At 45.2% G+C, this 20,265-nt stretch overlaps 1 protein-coding gene across 1 annotated transcript in view; it reads right to left on the bottom strand.

Annotated features, from left to right (window-relative positions):
* The window catches only part of LOC106562198 (cingulin-like 1), a 41,049-nt gene that overhangs the window by 19,032 nt on the left and 1,752 nt on the right, over nt 1–20,265 (bottom strand). Inside the window, exons 2-9 of the mRNA XM_014126896.3 lie at nt 17,000–18,713; nt 16,773–16,867; nt 14,705–14,801; nt 14,042–14,143; nt 13,597–13,745; nt 12,477–12,615; nt 11,960–12,172; nt 1,454–1,660 (exon numbers count right to left, since the gene is read on the bottom strand). Of these exons, the coding sequence (XP_013982371.1) occupies nt 1,454–1,660; nt 11,960–12,172; nt 12,477–12,615; nt 13,597–13,745; nt 14,042–14,143; nt 14,705–14,801; nt 16,773–16,867; nt 17,000–18,664 (2,667 nt within the window). The 5' untranslated portion in view covers nt 18,665–18,713. The remainder of the gene's footprint in view (nt 1–1,453; nt 1,661–11,959; nt 12,173–12,476; nt 12,616–13,596; nt 13,746–14,041; nt 14,144–14,704; nt 14,802–16,772; nt 16,868–16,999; nt 18,714–20,265) is intronic.

Genomic DNA, 20,265 nt, shown 5'->3' on the forward strand with positions numbered 1-20,265 from the left:
CTTAAGCCATTTTGCCACAACTTTGGAAGTATGCTTGGGGTCATTGTCCATTTGGAAGACCCATTCGCGACCTAACTTTAACTTCCTGACTGATGTCTTGAGATGTTGCTTCAATATATCCACATCATTTTCCTACCTCATAATGCCATCTATTTTGTGAAGTGCACCAGTCCCTCCTGCAGCAAAGCACCCCCACAACATGATGCTGCCACACCCCATGCTTCACGGTTGGGATGGTGTTCTTCGGCTTGCAAGCGTCCCCCTTTTTCCTCCAAACATAACCATGGTCATTATGGCCAAACAGTTCTATTTTTGTTTCATCAGACCAGAGGACATTTCTCCAAAAAGTACGATCTTTGTCCCCATGTGCAGTTGCAAACCGTAGTCTGGCTTTTTTATGGCGGTTTTGGAGCAGTGGCTTCTTCCTTGCTGAGCGGCCTTTCAGGTTATGTCGATATAGGACTCGTTTTACTGTGGATATAGATACTTTTGTACCTGTTTCCTCCAGCATCTTCACAAGGTCCTTTGCTGTTGTTCTGGGATTGATTTGCATTTTTCACACCAAAGTACGTTCATCTCTAGGAGACAGAACGTGTCTCCTTCCTGAGCGGTATGACGGCTGCGTGGTCCCATGGTGTTTATACTTGTGTACTATTATTTGTACAGATGAACGTGGTACCTTCAGGCATTTGGAAATTGCTCCCAAGGATGAACCAGACTTGTGGAGGTCTACAATTTTTTTTCTGAGGTCTTGGCTGATTTCTTTAGATTTTCCCATGACGTCAAGCAAAGAGACACTGAGTTTGAAGGTAGGCCTTGAAATACATCCACAGGTACAACTCCAATTGACTCAAATGATGCCAATTAGCCTATTAGACGCTTCTAAAGCCATGAAATCATTTTCTGGAATTTTCCAAGCTGTTAAAGGCATAGTCAACTTAGTGTATGTAAACTTCTGACCCACTGGAATTGTGATACAGTGAATTATAAGTCTGTAAACAATTGTTGGAAAAATGACTTGTGTCATGCACAAAGTAGATGTCCTAACCGACTTGCCAAAACTATAGTTTGTTAACAAGACATTTGTGGAGTGGTTGAAAAATGAGTTTTAATGACTCCAACCTAAGTGTATGTAAACTTCCGACTTCAACTGTACATATCTACAAAAACTGATACAATAAGAAAATGTATATATGAGTGGATTTACGTTTTTCTTTCTTTATTTGACAATAAATTGAATACCTGAATTCCCACCAAAATCCCTTTGTCCATGCCAGTAAATGTTTTATGCGCTATAATTCATCTGATGGATTATACATATTCTTAAAGTTTAGAATATCTTCATCCACTGTCCAACAGTTGCATTTATGCAAATTGTTTAAAAAACGTTTGTAAACGTTTCTATGACCGTTGCTACAGTAGTTACAGTACTACAGGTTTCTCTGTTCCTCACCTCAAGCCGGCCGACTCTGTCCCCCAGCTTGCTCTCCTGTAGCTTGGCATCATCAATGATGCGGTTGAGTTTGGCCACTTCGTTCTCCAGCTCCTGTGCCCGCTTTCTCAGCTTCTCGACCTCCTGGCTAAGACGTCCCGCCTGGCCCTCCACTGCCCCCTTGGCTGCCTCCACTTCAGCCTTCTCCTTGCTCACTGCAGCACTGCTCTGGAGAACAGACAGAAGGGTCAGTACAAAGTAAATACAGGGTAGAAAGATGCAACGTTGTACAGAAAAGGACACAATACTGGCTTGACAACTGGTTAAAAACAAAAGTCTACGGTCTTATTTACAAGCCAACTCAAATTCCTTCACAACTCTTCCTCAAAGAGACTCCCAAAACAACTCCTTCATGACAAGCTCAATGGGATTTAAGAGGTGGATGCATGACAATAACTCTAAGCCTCTATTCACCTCCCATTGAACTGCCTCTACTGATGTAGCTTGGCCCACACAAAGACAGCATGTCACCCGCAAAAGGCTCGGGAGATTGAGGTGAATGGTCCAGTCCAGTAAATCTGCCCACTTCATTCCCCTGAGCATGACCAACACCAATGTCTCAATGGCTTTACCTGCCAGAGTTGTACAGTTGTGGGGCTGTTGCTTAAGCCTTATGGCTCTCGCTTGTTCCCTGCTTGTCACTAAACATGATCAAATTCCATAATTAGATGACCCACTGTTGGTGGCAGCCTGTCTTTGTACGAACTTGGCTGCTGTGGCAGGACAGTGTGAAAGGAGGTCCCTGTGTGCTTTGCCTCTGCCCAGTTTTATCAATGGAGAGCCTGCCCTGGCTAGCCTGTCTGGGCTGCTGCTGTCCTAAGGGAGAGCAGTCAATGCACTCAGGGAAACCTGAATTCTGTCTTCATGTAACCTCTTAGCTGACAACAACACACAGCACTCTATCTAGCCCCGCAGGAAGTTTTGCATAGAAAAACAGATAGCAGGTTTTGCTGTGATGATGCTGTCAGAGAGGGATTTACTTTATATCCTGAAAGTGACAGTTTAAGAAGATATTGTAGCAGCCAGGCTCCCGACATATTTGTTCAAAAACAAGAATATCTGGAAATGAGGCAATGCTTGACAGAATGCCAGACAACAGGTTTGACAGTTTCTTGTTCTGTTTACTACAGTGAGGAATATCCGTGCTGCACGCCTCCACAGAAACAACCAGGAACTGACGTTCATATGGGGTTGACTACTGATACAAAGGGCCAGGAGTTTTCCCTAACCAGGAAAAACTAGAAGCCCTAGATAAGTATAATAAATGAAAAAAAAAAATTAAAAAAAATAAGTTAAACCCAAGGCCTAGAGTTTTTCCTGGTCGGATCACATGGCTCCTGGCCATTGTCATTACAGTAGTAGGAATATATTTAATTGACTAAATATGATCATGTAACCACAGGTTATATTTAAGCAATAAGGCACGAGGCAGTGTGGTATATGGCCAATATACCACGGCTAAGGGCTGTTCGTGTTCTGAGAGTCGGGAAGCAAGTTCAGGGAGTGAATTATTTAATAAATAAATGAAAATATAATACAAAACAAGAAACACGAACAACTCACAGACATGAAACAGAAACAATAACGCCTGGGGAAGGAACCAAAGGGAGTGACATATATAGGGAAGGTAATCAGGGAGGTGATGGGGTCTGGTTACCAACGTAATTAGAACAGTAAAAATACATGTTTTGTCATACCCGTGGTTTACGGTCTGATATACCACGGCTTTCAGCCAATCAGCATTCAGGGCTCGAACCATCCAGTTTATAATGTAGGCTATCAGTTTTCTCCCTATTCATGTTATACAGTATGCAGGCAGGGAGGGACTTAGCAGGTTCATTATGAGGAGGAATGTCTGCTCCCAGGGGGATTAGAGGCAAACGGTGCAGATTAACACACTGTGGTTCAATTCCCCTTAGCCTCGCCTGGACAAGTCCAAGAAAAGCCTGTGCATACACACACTGCACACACCTGACACACGTACCTGTCACATACTCCGCTCACACCTGACGCACGCACACAGACGCATCTGTTTCCCCCACACACACACACACACACACACACACACACACACACACACACACACACACACACACACACACACACACACACACACACACACACACACACACACACACACACAGTGCTCCAGGTGAGCACCAACACTGACTCACTCAGTGGAGAGTGAAAAACCATTCACTAACGAAATAGCATGATAAATAACAGACAGCTAATGACATGAAACTACTTCAATTACCTAGACCTGTGATTAGCAGTCATAGGTTTAGTTAGATACAGATGTCTTACTAAATGGGTGTCTTAAAAGGAAGCTATCTGACTTAGTGCTTGGGAATGTGTTTGAATCCCCTCATCTGTCATTAGAACCACTGCACTATGGTCCCTGTAGTGACACATTATCTGTCCACGGAGCTGAAAGAGTCCAAAGTCCGACCACCTCCCCCCCTCACTCATCTCACCACTGGGTGAGTTGGAGGACCCTCATTGGTCACTGAGGCTTGGTGTTCCAGTGTTTGAGCGGAGGGTGGGAGGCGAGGCGTTAAGGTCACCCAGTGGAGGGGAGAGCAGAGAAGACAGATCATTAACCATACCACCTCCAGGACCCACTGAGGCCTGTTGGACCTGTTCCCCTTCCCCGACACCCTTATCCCTGCCTGGGTCAGCTGGGGCACAAGTACACAGACCGACTGACTGACTGATATGCAGGTGTCACTGGAATTACCTACATCCCAGACCAGGATATTCTCACACAAATGAATGCAGTGTTATCTCTTTCAAAATATTGGGCATATCCAAACATCTTTCACCTGTCTAGGACTGTACAGAATCCAAGGACAGCAGGGGGTAGAAGCTTGTGAAAAACCTCACTGTTTTACAGGTCACTTCGCCTACTTAGCTAGAATATGTGAAGATTGTAGAATCATCTCTGTATTCAAACTAATCAACTGGGGCTGAGGGAGGGGGCAGGTTGAGGGGGAGGGGAACATACAGAAAATGTAGACTCATTGAGTTCTCTGTTTTTTTCTCATACAAACATCCCCTCACCCCCTCTTTCACTGTCCCATTTCCCATCCTGGGTTCTTTGAGAGTCCAGTCTGGGCACTACCACCCAGAGGGCGTAGGGGAGAAAGAGCCACAGGTGGTGAAAATTCACAGGGTGCCCTGGTGATCATTGTTCCTTGTGTTTGCCATTTTTTTACTCGCTCAAACTTTTACAAAGCCTCAAAATTAACAATTGGGGAGTTTAATTTCAAGGACTCTCTTGTGTACTCTTAAACTGTGTGTCTATAGTCAGGCATTAACTACCATTGTGTGGCCAGTAAAAAGAGTGGCACTAACAATGCAGTGAAGTATGCATGGCCCAGTGTGTGAGCTCTGAGCTTTTACAGGGTGCTCTCAGTTTGCTGGGAACACACACAAACCCCTGCTGAATCTGCTTTGGAGCCCAGGGAACAAACAATGGAGTTTGCTGATATTCCTGCACCAATTACGGTCCACAAGAAACCTGTCAGGGTAATCCCACACCCAGCAGAGCCCCACTCTATTCACATTTATAGGCACATACACATCCCTTTTTAAAATGACAAGAGAGTTAATCCATTCTAAATCCACAACGCATCAAAAAAGTATAATCTGACTTTTAACTGAATCAAAATGTTAATCTGTCAACAAATCCTGAAAATAAAGATAGTGGTGTACTCATGCCCTTGTCAGTGAGTAGCATAGCCTCTGATTGGTTGTCACAGACAAACTGGTGTCATCTATACTACAGAGATTAATGTAAAAGTCCTGGCACACCCCTAAACACATTTTATGTGTTTACTATCACATGCATTCACAACAGTGAACACAACCTTTTATATGAGTGTACTGTTGTGGGCATACAGCATTCACAAGGTTTTAGAAATAATACCTATTTCAGACAGTAACATTCACATTGTAAGATCGCAGTGTATCAAAAATAAGTAACTATAGTGGAGCACAGTGTTCTGCACCCTCTGCTCTACCATGGCCTTGGGAAAGGTACAAAGCAACACTTCTTTGATTGAGCTGACACATTGTCAAGTTGCTATAATGTCCCAGCAGCATCCCTGACAGATAGGCTTTAGTTAGGAGCTGAAGGGCAGAGTGTTCCCCCTACCTAACCCAGGACCTAGGCCAGGATGCAGAGAAACACAGGATATCCCTCTACCCCAGCTGCAACAACACACTGGTGGTGACATCGTTCAAACAGACACATACTGGCCACAATCACAAGTGAATAAATCAACGCACAACACCACATCCTTTATAATTGTTTACTTCAGTCTACCTTAGAGGGTACTGTGAGCCAAGGTTGATGCGGCCTCATAGCATTATGGTCCTGTTTTCAAATGACTTCCATTCATGTCCTCTCCCTGAGGGAAAAGTAAATATGGGATAAGAGGAGAAGTCGAGATAGGCAATCGGGACTAAATAGAAGCACAAAGATGACCAAGGTCCTTCCAGGAACGGGTCATATCCTGTGTGATATCAAGTTAACGGTATTCAACACCATGTATTCTGTCTTCAAGGAAAATGAATAGCATCACAGGTCACTCAAGCTTTTCTCCGGCAATGAATAAGCCTTAGTTTGTTTCACCAGCAAGAAGGTATGCATTACAATAGAGATGCTCTCCAACAAAAGGCACATAGACTAGTGTCTGCCTAGTAAAGACAGGTTTGTGATGGCTTGGGAGAAAAGCTTGCAGTGGAAATTAAAACTTGCTGCTTGAGGAGCACTGGCATCTCTCCAGTCACCATAAGATGCCAGCAATCAAATCTTGTCTTGTCCTTTGGGACATGGAAACAGAAACCTTTTTAAATGGAGTCTCTATTGCCGGGCCAAATGATAGGATTTCAGGGGTGTTTGGCTTTAATAGAGAATTAAATAGGCCAGTGCAGTGAGAAGGCAGTCACAGTAGAGCTTTGAGGGACACTGGCCCTTTGTGTCAAAAAAATGGAACCAGAGAATTAACATTTACTGTCACAAAACTCCAAGCCTCCCCAGAATGTGGCATTATTACTGTTTAGCACTTCGCCAGAAGGCCAGTGGCTTCAAAAGAAGGGAGTGGGATGACACAAGGTCAAAGTCCACACACACAGTACTCTATTCTGATCTTAAATGGTTGATATGAGGCCAACCCAGAGTGATTATAATATCAAAAGAGCCTTCAGAAAGTCATTATAGTAGGACAAAACACTGACATTGAGCATAGTACTTCTTTTAACTCTTGGACGAAAGCCAGACCTTGGGGAATCACGCTGCCTGGTCGGGCTGGAGGAAAAATCACAGTCAAATGACTGGGCTTTGAATGTCAGAGCTGAGGTCAGATCCTGCTGGAGGGAGAGTGACCAGTGACACTTGCAACCTGAGCAGACTACGCCACAGGACATTAAGTCCATGCTAAATACTTTGCCTGTACTTGCCAGTACTCTCTACTCTGTTGGATGTTGAAAAGCAATGTACCAACACAAAACAACCTATTGAGTGGAGAAACCACATATTTCCTAAGTCTCGGTGTGAGCGAGTTAGCTTTCTACCTCTGGTCTTAAAGCTGCGGTACATCACAGTCTTGAGCACACTGACCCTCTACTCCACACTCCTGGGGGTATTTGTTGGAATCCCCAAAGCCTTGCACGCATTTTGGCAAAGTAGGCTCCCTCCCCACCAGCTCAGCTCTGCAAGGCAGTGACGCAGCAGAGGAACAATAGGCCCATGAATTCAGGCTACAGCCTCCTTTCACACAGGCACGACCCTCACATGGCAGAGGAACCACTTCTCTCACTACAAACACAAACAACCAGCTCTGTGCAAGGAGATGCAACCAAAATGGGTGTGCATCCAATGAGCCAGTGAAAGACTATTTCTGGGCAGAACATTACAGGTAGCAGGATATCACAGTTCATCTAAACAATTCTGAGAAGCCGTCCTAACTCCCAAGTCTTTTTGAAGGCAAATTCTTCAAACAGGGAAGAACATGAGAGCAAACAGATGGATACAAAAAGTGCTGAACTTTGGCTGTGACACCCATTCCTCTCTTTTGCTGGTAGATTTCAAGAGAAATCCCTTCCCTCTATCAATCCCTATATTTCTCCCTCCCTTCCCAGTAAATCCTCAACTTCCAGCAGAGCCGGGAAGGGAACACAGCAGAGCGCTATCATCAACTGAGGAAACACACTGCCTCCTGTGGAACTCTTTACCTTCAAACAGCCCTGAGGAGGTGATCACCAGGCCACATGGCTTCAATGATTACACACAAAAAGAAGTCAGTCACAGAGAAAATAAAGACAGGCAGGGATCACTCAAGTGGAGGGCTAGAAGCTGGGGGTTGGAGCTGCCAGTGTGTCAGGGGATGTATGAGATAGGGCTATAAGGGCTAAGGCTTGGGACTGTGGCTAATTCATTTAGGAATGAAAATGCAACAGGGACTGTATGGGTAGGGTGGAGGGAGAGGATCAAGGCTGAGGGATGAGAATGGGCTGGAGCTGGGAATGGTGTTTGAGCCTGGAAATGGGACTAGGGGCTAGGGCTGGTACTAGAGGCTGGGGTTGGGACTACAGGTTGGGGCTGTCTGGGGTCTGGGGTTGTGACCCTCTGAGAGAGCGTTGAGAATCAGGAATGTCCCTGAGAGGGGGTATAACAGCAGCCCCCTGAAGAGCCATGGTCACGTCCCACCCTTCCCGACCCCACCCACTGGTCAGAGCTGGAGCACTGTAACAGAATCTGCAGGAGGGAAGGGGTCTGCTGGGTGCAAATTCTCTAACCAGCCAGAAACATTCTCTGACACACCCTTCTCGCTGCTCACTGTACCTTATCAGTTCACATTTTTCACATTCCCTCAAGTCTCACTGTTGTGAAAAACCTGACTTCCACAGAACTGATCTACAGTAAGTAACTTACAGTAAGTAGGCTACAGTCTGATTATAGATTCTCCATGAATACTGTTGTTTGACCTCAATAGTTTCTACCTCTATAGATTAACATCTAAATAATGGACCATGCTACAACTAAATAAAAATACAATTGACCCTAAAATGTAATGACACAAAACAAACATACATATTTTCAGGAGATGTCCACTCCATAACTCATCTGACCCACTTTATTCAGCATATCCCAACCATATCCCAAACCCCTGCTGCTATTATTGTGTGAAACAATCTCATCATTCATCTACTGAGGTCCACAATTACCCCTGCCCTTTCAATGGATGAAGAGAGGGAGAGAGGAGGAACAATGAGGAAAAATGCACAACTCATGAACTACAGCTCATTAGATTAGTGACGGCTTGCCACTGCAATTAACGGGCAAAGGGAACAATTTAGTGCTCCAGTTTCCAGCATTATACTCTGCATGGGGCAGCCCTATCAATGCACATTTCATGGCCGAAGGAGAGAGAAGCAGCGTTTCGATGGGAGACAGGACAGATGAATGCCAGACCATGCACACTTTATACTAAGCAATTCAGCAGGCTGTGCGGTCGCTCACTCACATGCAGAAATGATTATTACTTTCAATCCTGCCAATGCCTGGTGGATAAAAGTACAGTAGACTGAAACTGCCATAAATAGTTTTTGTGTGTGACAACCTAACAATGGATTGGTATTTTAAGGGAAAGGCCCAAATTACTGAAGATAAACTCAAACTGATAGCAGCCAAACTGTCTGAATACTGAGTAACAATAAGGTCAGACATCTTGTCACTTGTTTATAAAGCACTGGTGGTGAATTCTTGATGACAAACTCTTCCCCTCAAGCAAGAACAACATTATCTCAGAAGGGGCTGGCTGCTGTGTCAACCCCCACCACAGCAGGAGGAAGCTGGGGACAAGGAGAGGACTTCCAGGCCCTGACACAAACAGGAAGCATGTGAGCCAGGCAACACCTAGTCAACACAATGCTCCTCTAGCCTTGTCAGTGTGGTTCTCTTATGCATCTCTCCTCCATTAGCCCTGTTTATGCTCTTACCTCACTGTCCTCTCTACCACTTCCCTACCCTGTCTTCTCTTTACTAGTCCATTTTCCTTTCCCCATCCCCTCTCCCAAGTCTTTAAAAGGCTTTGTTTGGTCCTATTTTCCTTCCTGTTGAGCCACCCAGTAAAATCTGTTTACAGCAAAACCACACCTCAACATCATGAAATACGTCCTAAAGCTTCTTAATGACACTATATGTAATCTAGGGTAAACAGAGTCCAATAAGTTCCCATGAAAAGTGATGACAAGTTGGTTTAACTGTCAGATAGCTGTCTTTTTTTATCTTGGTTGGTTCAGCAGAACTACAGAGAAGGGAGTGTTTTTGCCCAGCACAGTTGAACCGTTTTCAGAATTGTTTTTCAGCCTTCAGCTGGGGTTGTTATTACAGTGTGTGCAGTGAAATGCAGTTAGGCAAGTGCAAGAAGAGAGAGGAATAGAGCAGTTCATGTATAGAACTATGACATTCTCTAACACTGGCACCATGCAGTCAATGATTCACTAACTCCTAGAGGACTTTCCAGACATTCATTCAAGTATGCATACTGTACATAACATTTTAATCTCAATAAACACAAAAGCCTGATTTCCTTATAATAACACATAATGAGGGTTTCATTTCCTCAGTAAATAAACAATGGAACACTAAAGTTATACAAATTCAATGGCCTTTGGATAGCATTCATTATTTACTTGTTCCAAACAAATGAAATATCTTAACAGCTGGTAGACAATGATGGGGGCGTAATCTTATTTTTCCAATTCCAATACACAGCAGTCATAACAAAAACAACTTAAAGCATTTTTTTGTTCGAGGTAAGACGGTCCTATTGTGTTAGTTACTAAAATTAAGCTTAATTTTGAGGCACAACTTTGAAGCTGGTCGAAATTTCCTGGTCCTTTCACTTCAAAGCTATCGAATATCTACTGATGCCGAACATATGGCAACAAGAACATTCCCAAACAAACCTTCTAAACAAACACTTTACTACCCAAAGTACACATGATGCCATACTCAAGGGTTTACCCAAATCTCCCATTAACATCAATACACCCAGCACACAGGTGACGTCTTGAGGACATTTGGCGATATTCCCATTAGGTCCCTTAAGGGTTTCGACACAACGTTATCCCACTGACGTTCTAAGAACTTTCTAAAAACGTTGCGTGATGTACCCAAGGGAACGTTCTCTGGGGGACCTTTTTATAGTTCCCGGTTTGTCCCGGGGATGTTTTTAGGATGTTCTTGGGACGTTGTGTCATGGTCCTCTGGAGGTTTTGTCTAGTTCCTGGTTAGTAACGGGGCCTTCCCGAGGACGTTTTTGGGCATTCTTGTGATATTGTGTCATGGTCCCATGAAGGTTCTTGGGACATTGTGTCATGGTTCCCTGGAGATTTTTGTCACGTGATGGTCCCACGTGTCCCAAACCATTATAAGTAAAGTAATGAAATGGTATGGGGGTTTTAAGGTAAGTGGTACGCTGTTCAGCTAATAGTGTACAAATCTTTAATGAATGACAATATGATCACATTTGACATGATCACTTTTTAAAATGAACCCACATGGAATTTGAACTCTGAATTTGGGTATGCTGATCTTTCTGCTGCGCCACAAAGTCTGTAGAATTTAAAAGTCCCGACACCTTCATTACCTATAATACATCTCTGCACTTAGCAAAAGAGTGCCATCTACACTGCTCTTTTAGTTATCAGTCATCTGACTATTCTCTCATTGATTTCATTTACTTATTTCAGCAATTTCAGTTTGGATTTTCATTATAGTTGTCTAATATTGGTGGGGCATATTATTCTGTTTTAATGTTACTCCTGAATCACTATGTATTTTTAATAGAGCTGAGATTTACTTTGAAGTGCAAAGTGTAGGAATAGGCCTGCTACAGCTGAAATCAGTTACTGATACAGACATGGTGGTGTAGCAGGAAGATTGGAATTCCATGAACCAAGATGTTGTGAGTTCAAATTCCAGGTGAGGACATGTTAAGCAATAACCACTGTATGAATAAACATACACAATGTAATCATGTATGTTAAATATGTAACACTGTTTGTGGTGTGGGTATGCCTAGCATTGCCGAAAGACAAAGACACGCACCCCTCAACAACAACAAAAAAGACAAAGAGCTGTGACTGGAACAGTGGTCCACCAATCAGGGCCTTGATGGGCTTGGCAACAGTAACAAGGGGTGATGTATAATGAAAGTAGGGTGCGTGTACCCTGGTTAAAATGTTCTTTTTTGGTAGGGGAGAACGTTTCTTTGCAACCATCAGCTGGTGTCCCGGGACAAACGGGGAACTAGACAAAACCTCCATGGGACCATGACACAACGTCCAAAGAACGACCTAAAAATGTCCTCAGGGACGTCCCCGTATCAACCAGGAACTAGACAAAGCCTCCAAGGGACCATGACACAAGGGACCAAGAATGTCCTAAGTTACCTGTTTGGCCTTCTCCACAGACGTCTGCAGCTTGCGGATCTCCTTCTCATACTGCTCCCGCAGTTTATCCACCTCCTGGTCGTGTGTGGCCACCTCCTCCTTCAGTGCTCCCTTCAGGGCAGTCAGCTCCCTCTCCCTCCTCCTCAGCACCTCCTCCTGCTCCTCCTTGGACAGCAGCACCTCCTGTAAATCCAGCTTCATTTGCATCAGCTCCTACATAGGAGGAGAGGAGGAAGTGGTGACAGTGTCTCGCTAAAATCTCACCCTGAGATTAACTGCTACCTCAACAGGTAACGTGCACAGAAATCTCCAGCACTGCCATTACTGCCCGAGAAATTCTGCTTCAGCAAATGTGCCAGTAAGAATAACATGTTTACACATTACCAACACTGGCACTACAACGGTATTGACATGGTGGTTATTATGGGACTGCAAAGCCCTTTCCATGCAGGCCGCTAAGCTCCTCTATGTCAACGCTCTCTCCTCTGAGAGTTGTGGGACCTGGCCTGTGTTTTACCTCCATCATGGCATCCTTCTCTCCGTCGGTCACCACCGTCTTGGCGCCATCCAGCTCGTCGTGCATCTCTGACAGCTGGTCCTGCAGGTCCCTGATCTCCGTCTGGTACTGCTCCCTCTCCATCTTCACCTGGAACAGCCTGCCAGACCACACAGAGCAGCATACAGTCACAACACACGCACCATCACCTGAACACCTGCACCCTGCTTCACACAATGGAACGATACCACCTGCGCTCTGTCAGAAACGCCTATTCTCCAGGCTAACAGGAGCTATGATGAGCACCTGGGCACTGATCTACCAATCACATCATAGTCACACCACCTGCCCACTCCAACACAGAGAGGGTCTGTTTAGTGACAGGGGGTCATGCACGCAGATGTAGAGTAAGTAGACTGAACACTACTTATTCGCCAGCTCAGTGTACTTATTCCCACATACTGACATGAACCTTTTTCAAAATAGAGAATCCATTCTTGAAAAATGTAAGCAATTATACAGTGAATGAGAGTAGTTGAGTGATTCTTTCTAAATAAGGCAGGCCCCTCTCTGTCTCTGTCTCTTATTTCTATGGAGTCCATGATATGGATGTCTCTATGTCATTAGATTACTGGGGAGTCTGGATCCACAGGGCCTCCACTGTCAGCTGCCATCCGCCAGGATGGCCAGTCTCTATTGTGATTGTCCATGATCAGGATCAACTGAGCCATCCAAAGGTTTAACAGATTAGTCCAACATCAACAGACATTTAAGCCATGGTGATATACACTCATCACTTTGTAGGGCTTTGGTGGGACTCTGCACTGTACATTAACACAAAATGTCAGAGGGGAAGGAGAACTATAGGAGGCCATTATTTTCAGACAAAGACAGAAACTCTAATGGCCGAAAATAAATTGCAAGCCCAAGGAACACATTATAATCATCCTGTGACTACAGAAAACAACCTACAACTTTCTCCTCCACAAAAAAAAGAGATATAGATAAACAACTTTCCTCCGATAACAGTCTTAAATCTGAGGATTATCCCCATTGTGCTGGTTTCTTAAGCCGGGCTTTGTCGACCTGTCACTCCTTGCCTCACAGTGTGTATGCCCTGGTCTGGTGGTCAGTCACTTACTCCTCCAGTGTGGTGCGGAGTTCAGCCTCTGTTTTGGCCAGTTTGTCCCTCAGTCGAGAGCATTCCTCCTGGCTCCTCTCCAGCTCCGTCTGCAGGACCTTCACCTCTGCTCCGGCTTTTTCATGGGCCTCAGTCAGACCCATCTGCTTCTTTAACACGCAAGGACACACGCACACACACACTTTAATAAAACACCATTCCTCTCACCACACCAAATACATATGAAATGCATGACGTTCATAGTATAGTATCTGAATGACAGTTTTGACAGTATCTAACCAACAAACTCAGTGGCTGTGATGTCTACTGGTCCGCTTAAGTTAGGTATTAGCACCAATAGGATTATTGTGTCTTAAGAGGTGTGAGCCAGGGATTCTCATGTCCTGCACAGACATCCAAGATAGCAGCTAGGTTCAACATGTATGACATGGCATCATAGTATTACCTTGGTTTGCTCCTCCAGCTGCTTTTTCAGTTCAACAACTTCCTTCTCCAGTGCTACCCTCTGTTCCTGTAGGGCTTTGGTTTGGGTAGCCATGTCAGGAGACTGGGAGGGGGAACAGAGACAGGAGTTATATTTGAATCCATTTACCTTTTCAAAATCACTCACAATATATTTGCATGATAGCATTACTCTAAGATGTCTTATTTTCGTAAAATACAAAAACATGTCGGTTGCTTTGGTTCATGGCAGATCTCAGTGAACAAAAGGAAGGGTGGTGACTAGTTTCTCCCCATAATGCACAGGTTTATACATGGCGGTCAGTGGAGGCTGGTGGGAGGAGCTACTGGCTCATTGTAATGGCTGGAATGGAATAAATGGAACGGAGTCAAACATGTGGTTTCCATATGTATGATGTGTTTGATACCGTTCCATTTATTCCATTCCAGACATTACAATGAGCGCGTCCTCCTATAGCTCCTCCCACCAGCCTCCACTGATGGAGGTGGTAACTACAGTGGCTGTTGTCAATGGTAGGTAAACACAGCCTGGTGCGTTGTATGCTGCTCACCAAGTGAAAGCTTCTGGCCTAAGGCTAAGATAAGAGGCTCATAGATTTAGCTGTTTGTTGAGTTAAATTACAACAACTCCACAACAATGCCTCACTTTGTTGTCGCTCCCCGCTGCCCGCGACTTTAATGTCTGGATCTTCTCAAACACCAGGTTGACCTTCCTCTTGGTGGTGTCCTCGTTATCAGTGCTCCTGCGGGGACACACACACACGCACACGCACAGTCAGAACACAGGTGCACTCCCACACTCGGCTGATCTGAGGGTAAAGAGGGGTCTCTGTGTGTGGTAGGTGGATCAGATCAGGGTCTAATCCCAGACTGTTCTGGTTCCTGCTCTGCCGGGGACCAACTGCTTTGATGTGTCACCTCGCGACCCGGTCAACCTCATTATGCCCATCCATTAGGGGGCACATGCAGGGGAATCCCTGGCCCTCCTATAGAACCTGGCTGTATGCAGGGTGCACCCTCTCTCTTCCTATATCGGCCACAACCCGGGGAAAGGTTCTAAGGTTCCATTCCATTCCACTACCTGACAGTGGAGTTCTAGCCCCCCTCCTTCATGTTTTATAACTTCAGCTGGTGAATGTTTGTTCTTTCTTTGATGACTCAGTGTCAGAACACCACTTCCATCTGTGTTCCTTTCCATTGACTTCTGACCCTTGACCTGTGACCTGACACACCCAAAGCAGTTTCCTGAACTCACTGGGCATCGAAAAAAGCCTGGAGCACACATGGAATGTAGACACTGAGGAACTGAGGCACTTTAGAAGTTTAGGATTTAAAATGCAAAACTTCTAAAACCATGGACACAAATGTACAGTCCAACCATGACACAATGCTCTGTGAGAGACACAGAACTTGACCTGGGATTGGATAGCAACTCTAAGATCCAACTTTACTGGTGCTGTGATTGAAATGTTATCCTATTGGATATATGCACAGGACTTTCAGACTTGGCTTCTTGACGAACATACTTGGTTTAAGCTTTGTAACCCCCCCCCTAAAGCCTTTTAACCTAGTCTAGCTATAAAAGTTTCAGAGAGTGAAACCAAACTTTAGCTGGTGTACCTTGGTACTGAACAACAACGAAACTGTGTAGCACCTCATATTACTATTTAATAATATAAACCATCATGTATCACCCTTACCAGTTCATCTATCTTAAACCATGAAGTACACCATAGAGATACTAATCTGATAGAGTATCTATGTGAGATGCTTCCCACTGATAACTCCTCCATTTCCCCCTACTGTAAGTGATAGGATTTACAGTGTGGGGTGAAAGGAGAACATCAAGAATCAGGTGATAAGCAGAGCAGGGTTGATACCCTACATTCCTCAGTAGAGAGGGAGAGAGTGACAGGGAGAAAGAGAAATGGGAAGAGGAACGAACACCACTAAGCAGCTGCATCGACCACAGCTAAGAAATGGAGGTGGAGACTGAATGGGAGTATAAATTCCTTTACTTTTATCACAAACAGTCAGACTCAGATAAAAAAACGTTTAAGTGCTCCCATGGGGCTTTTTTTTCAAATGGTGCATTACTTAAAGATGCACTATGTAGAAATTGTTCCTCTATTTCCTGTTTGCAAAATGTTTAATAGTTTCCTTAATTTCAATTTATGTGGCAAAAGAAGACAGTATACTATATAGAATCATTGTACCATCTAAACCCCTGTGAAATATTTTTTTCATAACCAAAAATATTGTATTTTCAGCTGTTTGAAGCTGGTGTACAAAACCGAAAGTAAAAAAGGCAAAAACAAAACTTAAGAATGGGAAGCATAGAAATAGCACACATAGAACAGATCTACCGCTGCTTAGACTTGCTTTTGATGAGAATGACAGCACTATAACACATATTTCTATGTGAATTTCTATGTGAATTTGGTGGGGTAGCCCAAAAAGTTACATATTGGAGCTTTAAGAGTGTAACTTGGCACATGTTATGTTTAGACTGTGCAGTTTACTGCCCGCTGCATAGTGAAAGTGATACTCATGGCATCATCATGTTGCCTACTAGTGTATTAATATATTACCAATTCGTACAAAAAATCTACCATTAATACCCTTTAGATTTAATGGACATTGCTGTAAAACTGGAAATTGTTGTGCAATAAAAAGCGAACCAGGAACATTACATCAGTGAGGTAAAAACTCACCCATCCTTGAGGTAATTAAACAAAATCTGTTTTGCCGTCTCTTCATGTGTTTGTTGTGAAAGCTCCTGCTGACCTTTCAAAAGATCAGGTGTCACCTGGATGCAAGAGGAAATAAGCAGAGAGCCATCAGAGTTCTGACAGATAATTTCACATGCAGTTACGTAGTAATAGAGAATGATTTGTTAAACAACTAACCTAACTGTAATCATAAATAATGTATTGTTTACCTGCACATCCAACTCTGCACTAGGCTTCTTGCCCGAGTTAGAGGAAGGCTTGGATAGCGAGGTTTTAGCCACACTTGTTAAAATCTTTGTGCTTGGTGAAGATTGACCATCCTCAGCATTTGTACTGTCCAGGGGTAACGTAGAGGAGCGATTTAGCACCACCTTATACCCCTGGATGGAGCCTGCTGCTTTAGAGGTCATGCTCTGAGGGGAGCCTGGAGCAATGCTACCACAGGCCGAAGATTTGGCACTTGGCTTCCCCTCTACCGCTGTCACCCAGGAGTCTTTACTTCCAGACAACTTCTGCAGATACAGCTGTGAGGGGCGGAGGACGTGCTCCGTGGACCTCCCCTGGTTCTTGCTAAACTCATCCATGTATTCCGACTCTCCCCGGAGGCTAAAGGGAAGGGCGCTGTCCACACTCCTAGAGCGCTTCCTGTCCTCTGGATTGATCCTGTTCCTGCGGCCCGCCCTGCCCCGTCGCTGGTGACCACCATCCTTACCGTCAAACTTGTCGATGAGCTCGTCCACGCCGGGGATGGAGCCTGTGTCGATGTCTCGGCCCGTGCCGGGTTGGAAGGGAATGTAGCGTCGGTTCTGGTGGCGGTTGATGGTATCGGCGTACAGCGCCTCCAGCTGGTCGGTAGAGGAGGTAGAGGAGTGGCGGGAGCGGGACGAGGACTGCAGCACGGGGCCGCTGGAGTCAACTCTGCGCAGGGGGAGGACGTCTGGCTCATGGTGGCTGCGCTCCAGGCTAGAGTTGGCACTGCTAATGGAGCTGGCGGTCCGGCAGGAAGCCTTGGTCTGCTCACTGAGGGGGCTGGACACAGCATAGGGCTGGGGTATGGGGACGCGTTGGGGCAGCTGGGACTGGGGTGGAGACTGAGACTGGGGTGGAGACTGGGGTTTGGATTGCGGCAGAGACTGGGGTTGGGGTTTGGACAGGTGCTGAGACTTGGGTTTGGACTGGGGCTGGGCCACCTGGGTCTGAGGCTTAGACTGTGGCTGAGCCAGCTGGGCTTGAGGCTTGGATTGAGACTGGACTAGTTTGGTTTGGGGCTTAGAGGGGGCTGGCTGGGGCTGGGGCTTGGGCTGAGGCTGTGTTCTCTCCTGCAGGGCAGGACTACTCCTATGATCCAGGCTGGATGACCTGGCATGGGTGACTACTGGGGAGGTGGATCTGGGAGAAGAGCCCTGGTAGGTGCTCCCAGTCTCTGCCAGGGACATCGGCCGGGGAGGCAGGCTGTGGTTACCGTCCAGGTTCAAGGTGTTGTTCTCTGGGTCATAAGGCTTGAGGATCTCTGGGTGCCTCTGGAAGTTCAGCAGGGTGGACGCTGGCTTCTTCCCCTGCTCTGTGACTCCATTGTGAGAGCCCCCAAACTGCATCTGTTTTTGGGACCTGTACTCAACAAAGGGGCTGTCAGAAACAGCCTCCCTGCTTCCTTTGAAGTCATACTCATGGTAGTTGTCAATAAAGGAGCCCTGTGTGTCATTGTAGCCGTTACTATTAGGATCTGTACAGGAGTTGGACCCACGGTCCTGGTTGTTCAGCACCACGTACGGGTGTCCATCAATCCCCTGGACCCTAATGCTGAGGCCATAGGAGCCAGCTCCATTGTGAGGCCTGGAAGAGCGGGCCGGCTGGCTGACTCTGTACGACTCCATCAGGAATGCAGCAAGAGAACAAATCCCTCTCCCTGGATCAGGCCCACCTCTGCAAAAAAAAGGACATAATCAGCAAATGTTTCACTGCTCCATGGCCTGCTAATGAGAGTTTAAAGCCTCACAATATTTGATTATGTAATCTGGTCTAACTTTCCTTTTTTCTGTACTTAATGGTCTCTGTGTTTAGAGAGTGGTTCCACAGAGAGCACCCTAACTGATCAGCTCCACCACAGGTTGCCTAGCAGTTAAGAGCATTGGGCCAGTAACCGAAAGGTTGATGGTTTGAATCCTGAGCTGGCAAGGTGGAAAAATCTGCCATTCTGCCCTTGAGCAAGGCAGTTAACCCCCAACAACAACTGCTCCCCGGGCGCCGATGACGCCGATTAAGGCAGCCCCCTGCACCTCTCTGATTCAGAGGGGTTGGGTTGCAATGCATTCAGTTGTGCAACTGACTTGGTACTCCCTTTTCCTGCCAAATGAAGGAGTGAGGCACTTCACTGCCCTAAAATAACATAAGAGAGGCCAGTCTTTATCAACACACTGAACTTGAAAAACAGTGAGTCAACAATTCCTACACTCTTTTGAAGGGAAAATATGACCAGGTACTGTATACGAAACCATAACAAGCAGGCTACTAACTGGCACCTTAATGCGCTGTAATTGGCTGTTACTAACAGGCATAAGTGAATAATTATATACATGGTGTGAATGAATATTTACTGCACACAAAGGTGTAATCAGGTCTAATGGAGTGACAATAAAAACTGGTATTACAGCTTAGTGACAGACTCCAACGATATGTCACACTACACCTGGAAATCCCATGACTATGCATAGCCGTAGCCTATACAGTAACCTTCTTGAATGTCTTTGCTAGTGAATGTGTGTGTGTGTGTGTGTCTGTCTGTCTATCTGTCTATCTGTGAATCTATTGAACCAACCTCTGCCAATCCTTATAAAATACACTGTGATTTGCAGTCCCTGTAGAGGGCCCTGGTGGGTGTAACAATGTACCATGGGAAGAGCAAGGTAACAGACCTACAGCAGGGCCATTGTCATCAACCCCACTTAACACCACAGCATTAAGAGAGGCACTACACCACTGACGGCAGGAACCTGTGTTGATAGGTTCAACTGTTTTCTACTATACTTGCAAAAAAAATATACACAAGTAACTGAATATTTAGACCACCTTGATACTATTAGGTATTCACATTATAACACACATATAAAGTAGAGATCAAGTTCTTTGACTCAAGTATCTGAGTGTCTTCTGAGTAAAGAAATATCATATTTGTGAACTATCTGCCAGATTACAAGTAGTGTGCAGTCTGAAGCTGAGGACAGAGCATAGGGCCATTTGACCCTAAGAAACAGGTCTGTATCAGCTAACAGGAAGGCCAGCAGAGACACACAGCATCACAGACATCAGTGGGCACCATGTGTTTGTATAGACAATGGGCTCTTATCAGAGACCTGTAGGCTCAGCTGATAATATCCTATTCCACCCCCAAACAAACAAATACATAGATGAATGTCATGAATGGCCTGGTGTTACAATAGCAGGACAAATGGTGATAGGGATGGGAGGGCTATGATAA

Source organism: Salmo salar, chromosome 11 (genome assembly GCF_965601325.2).
Source record: "Salmo salar chromosome 11, fSalSal1, whole genome shotgun sequence".
In the NCBI taxonomy this organism is placed as follows: domain Eukaryota; kingdom Metazoa; phylum Chordata; class Actinopteri; order Salmoniformes; family Salmonidae; genus Salmo; species Salmo salar.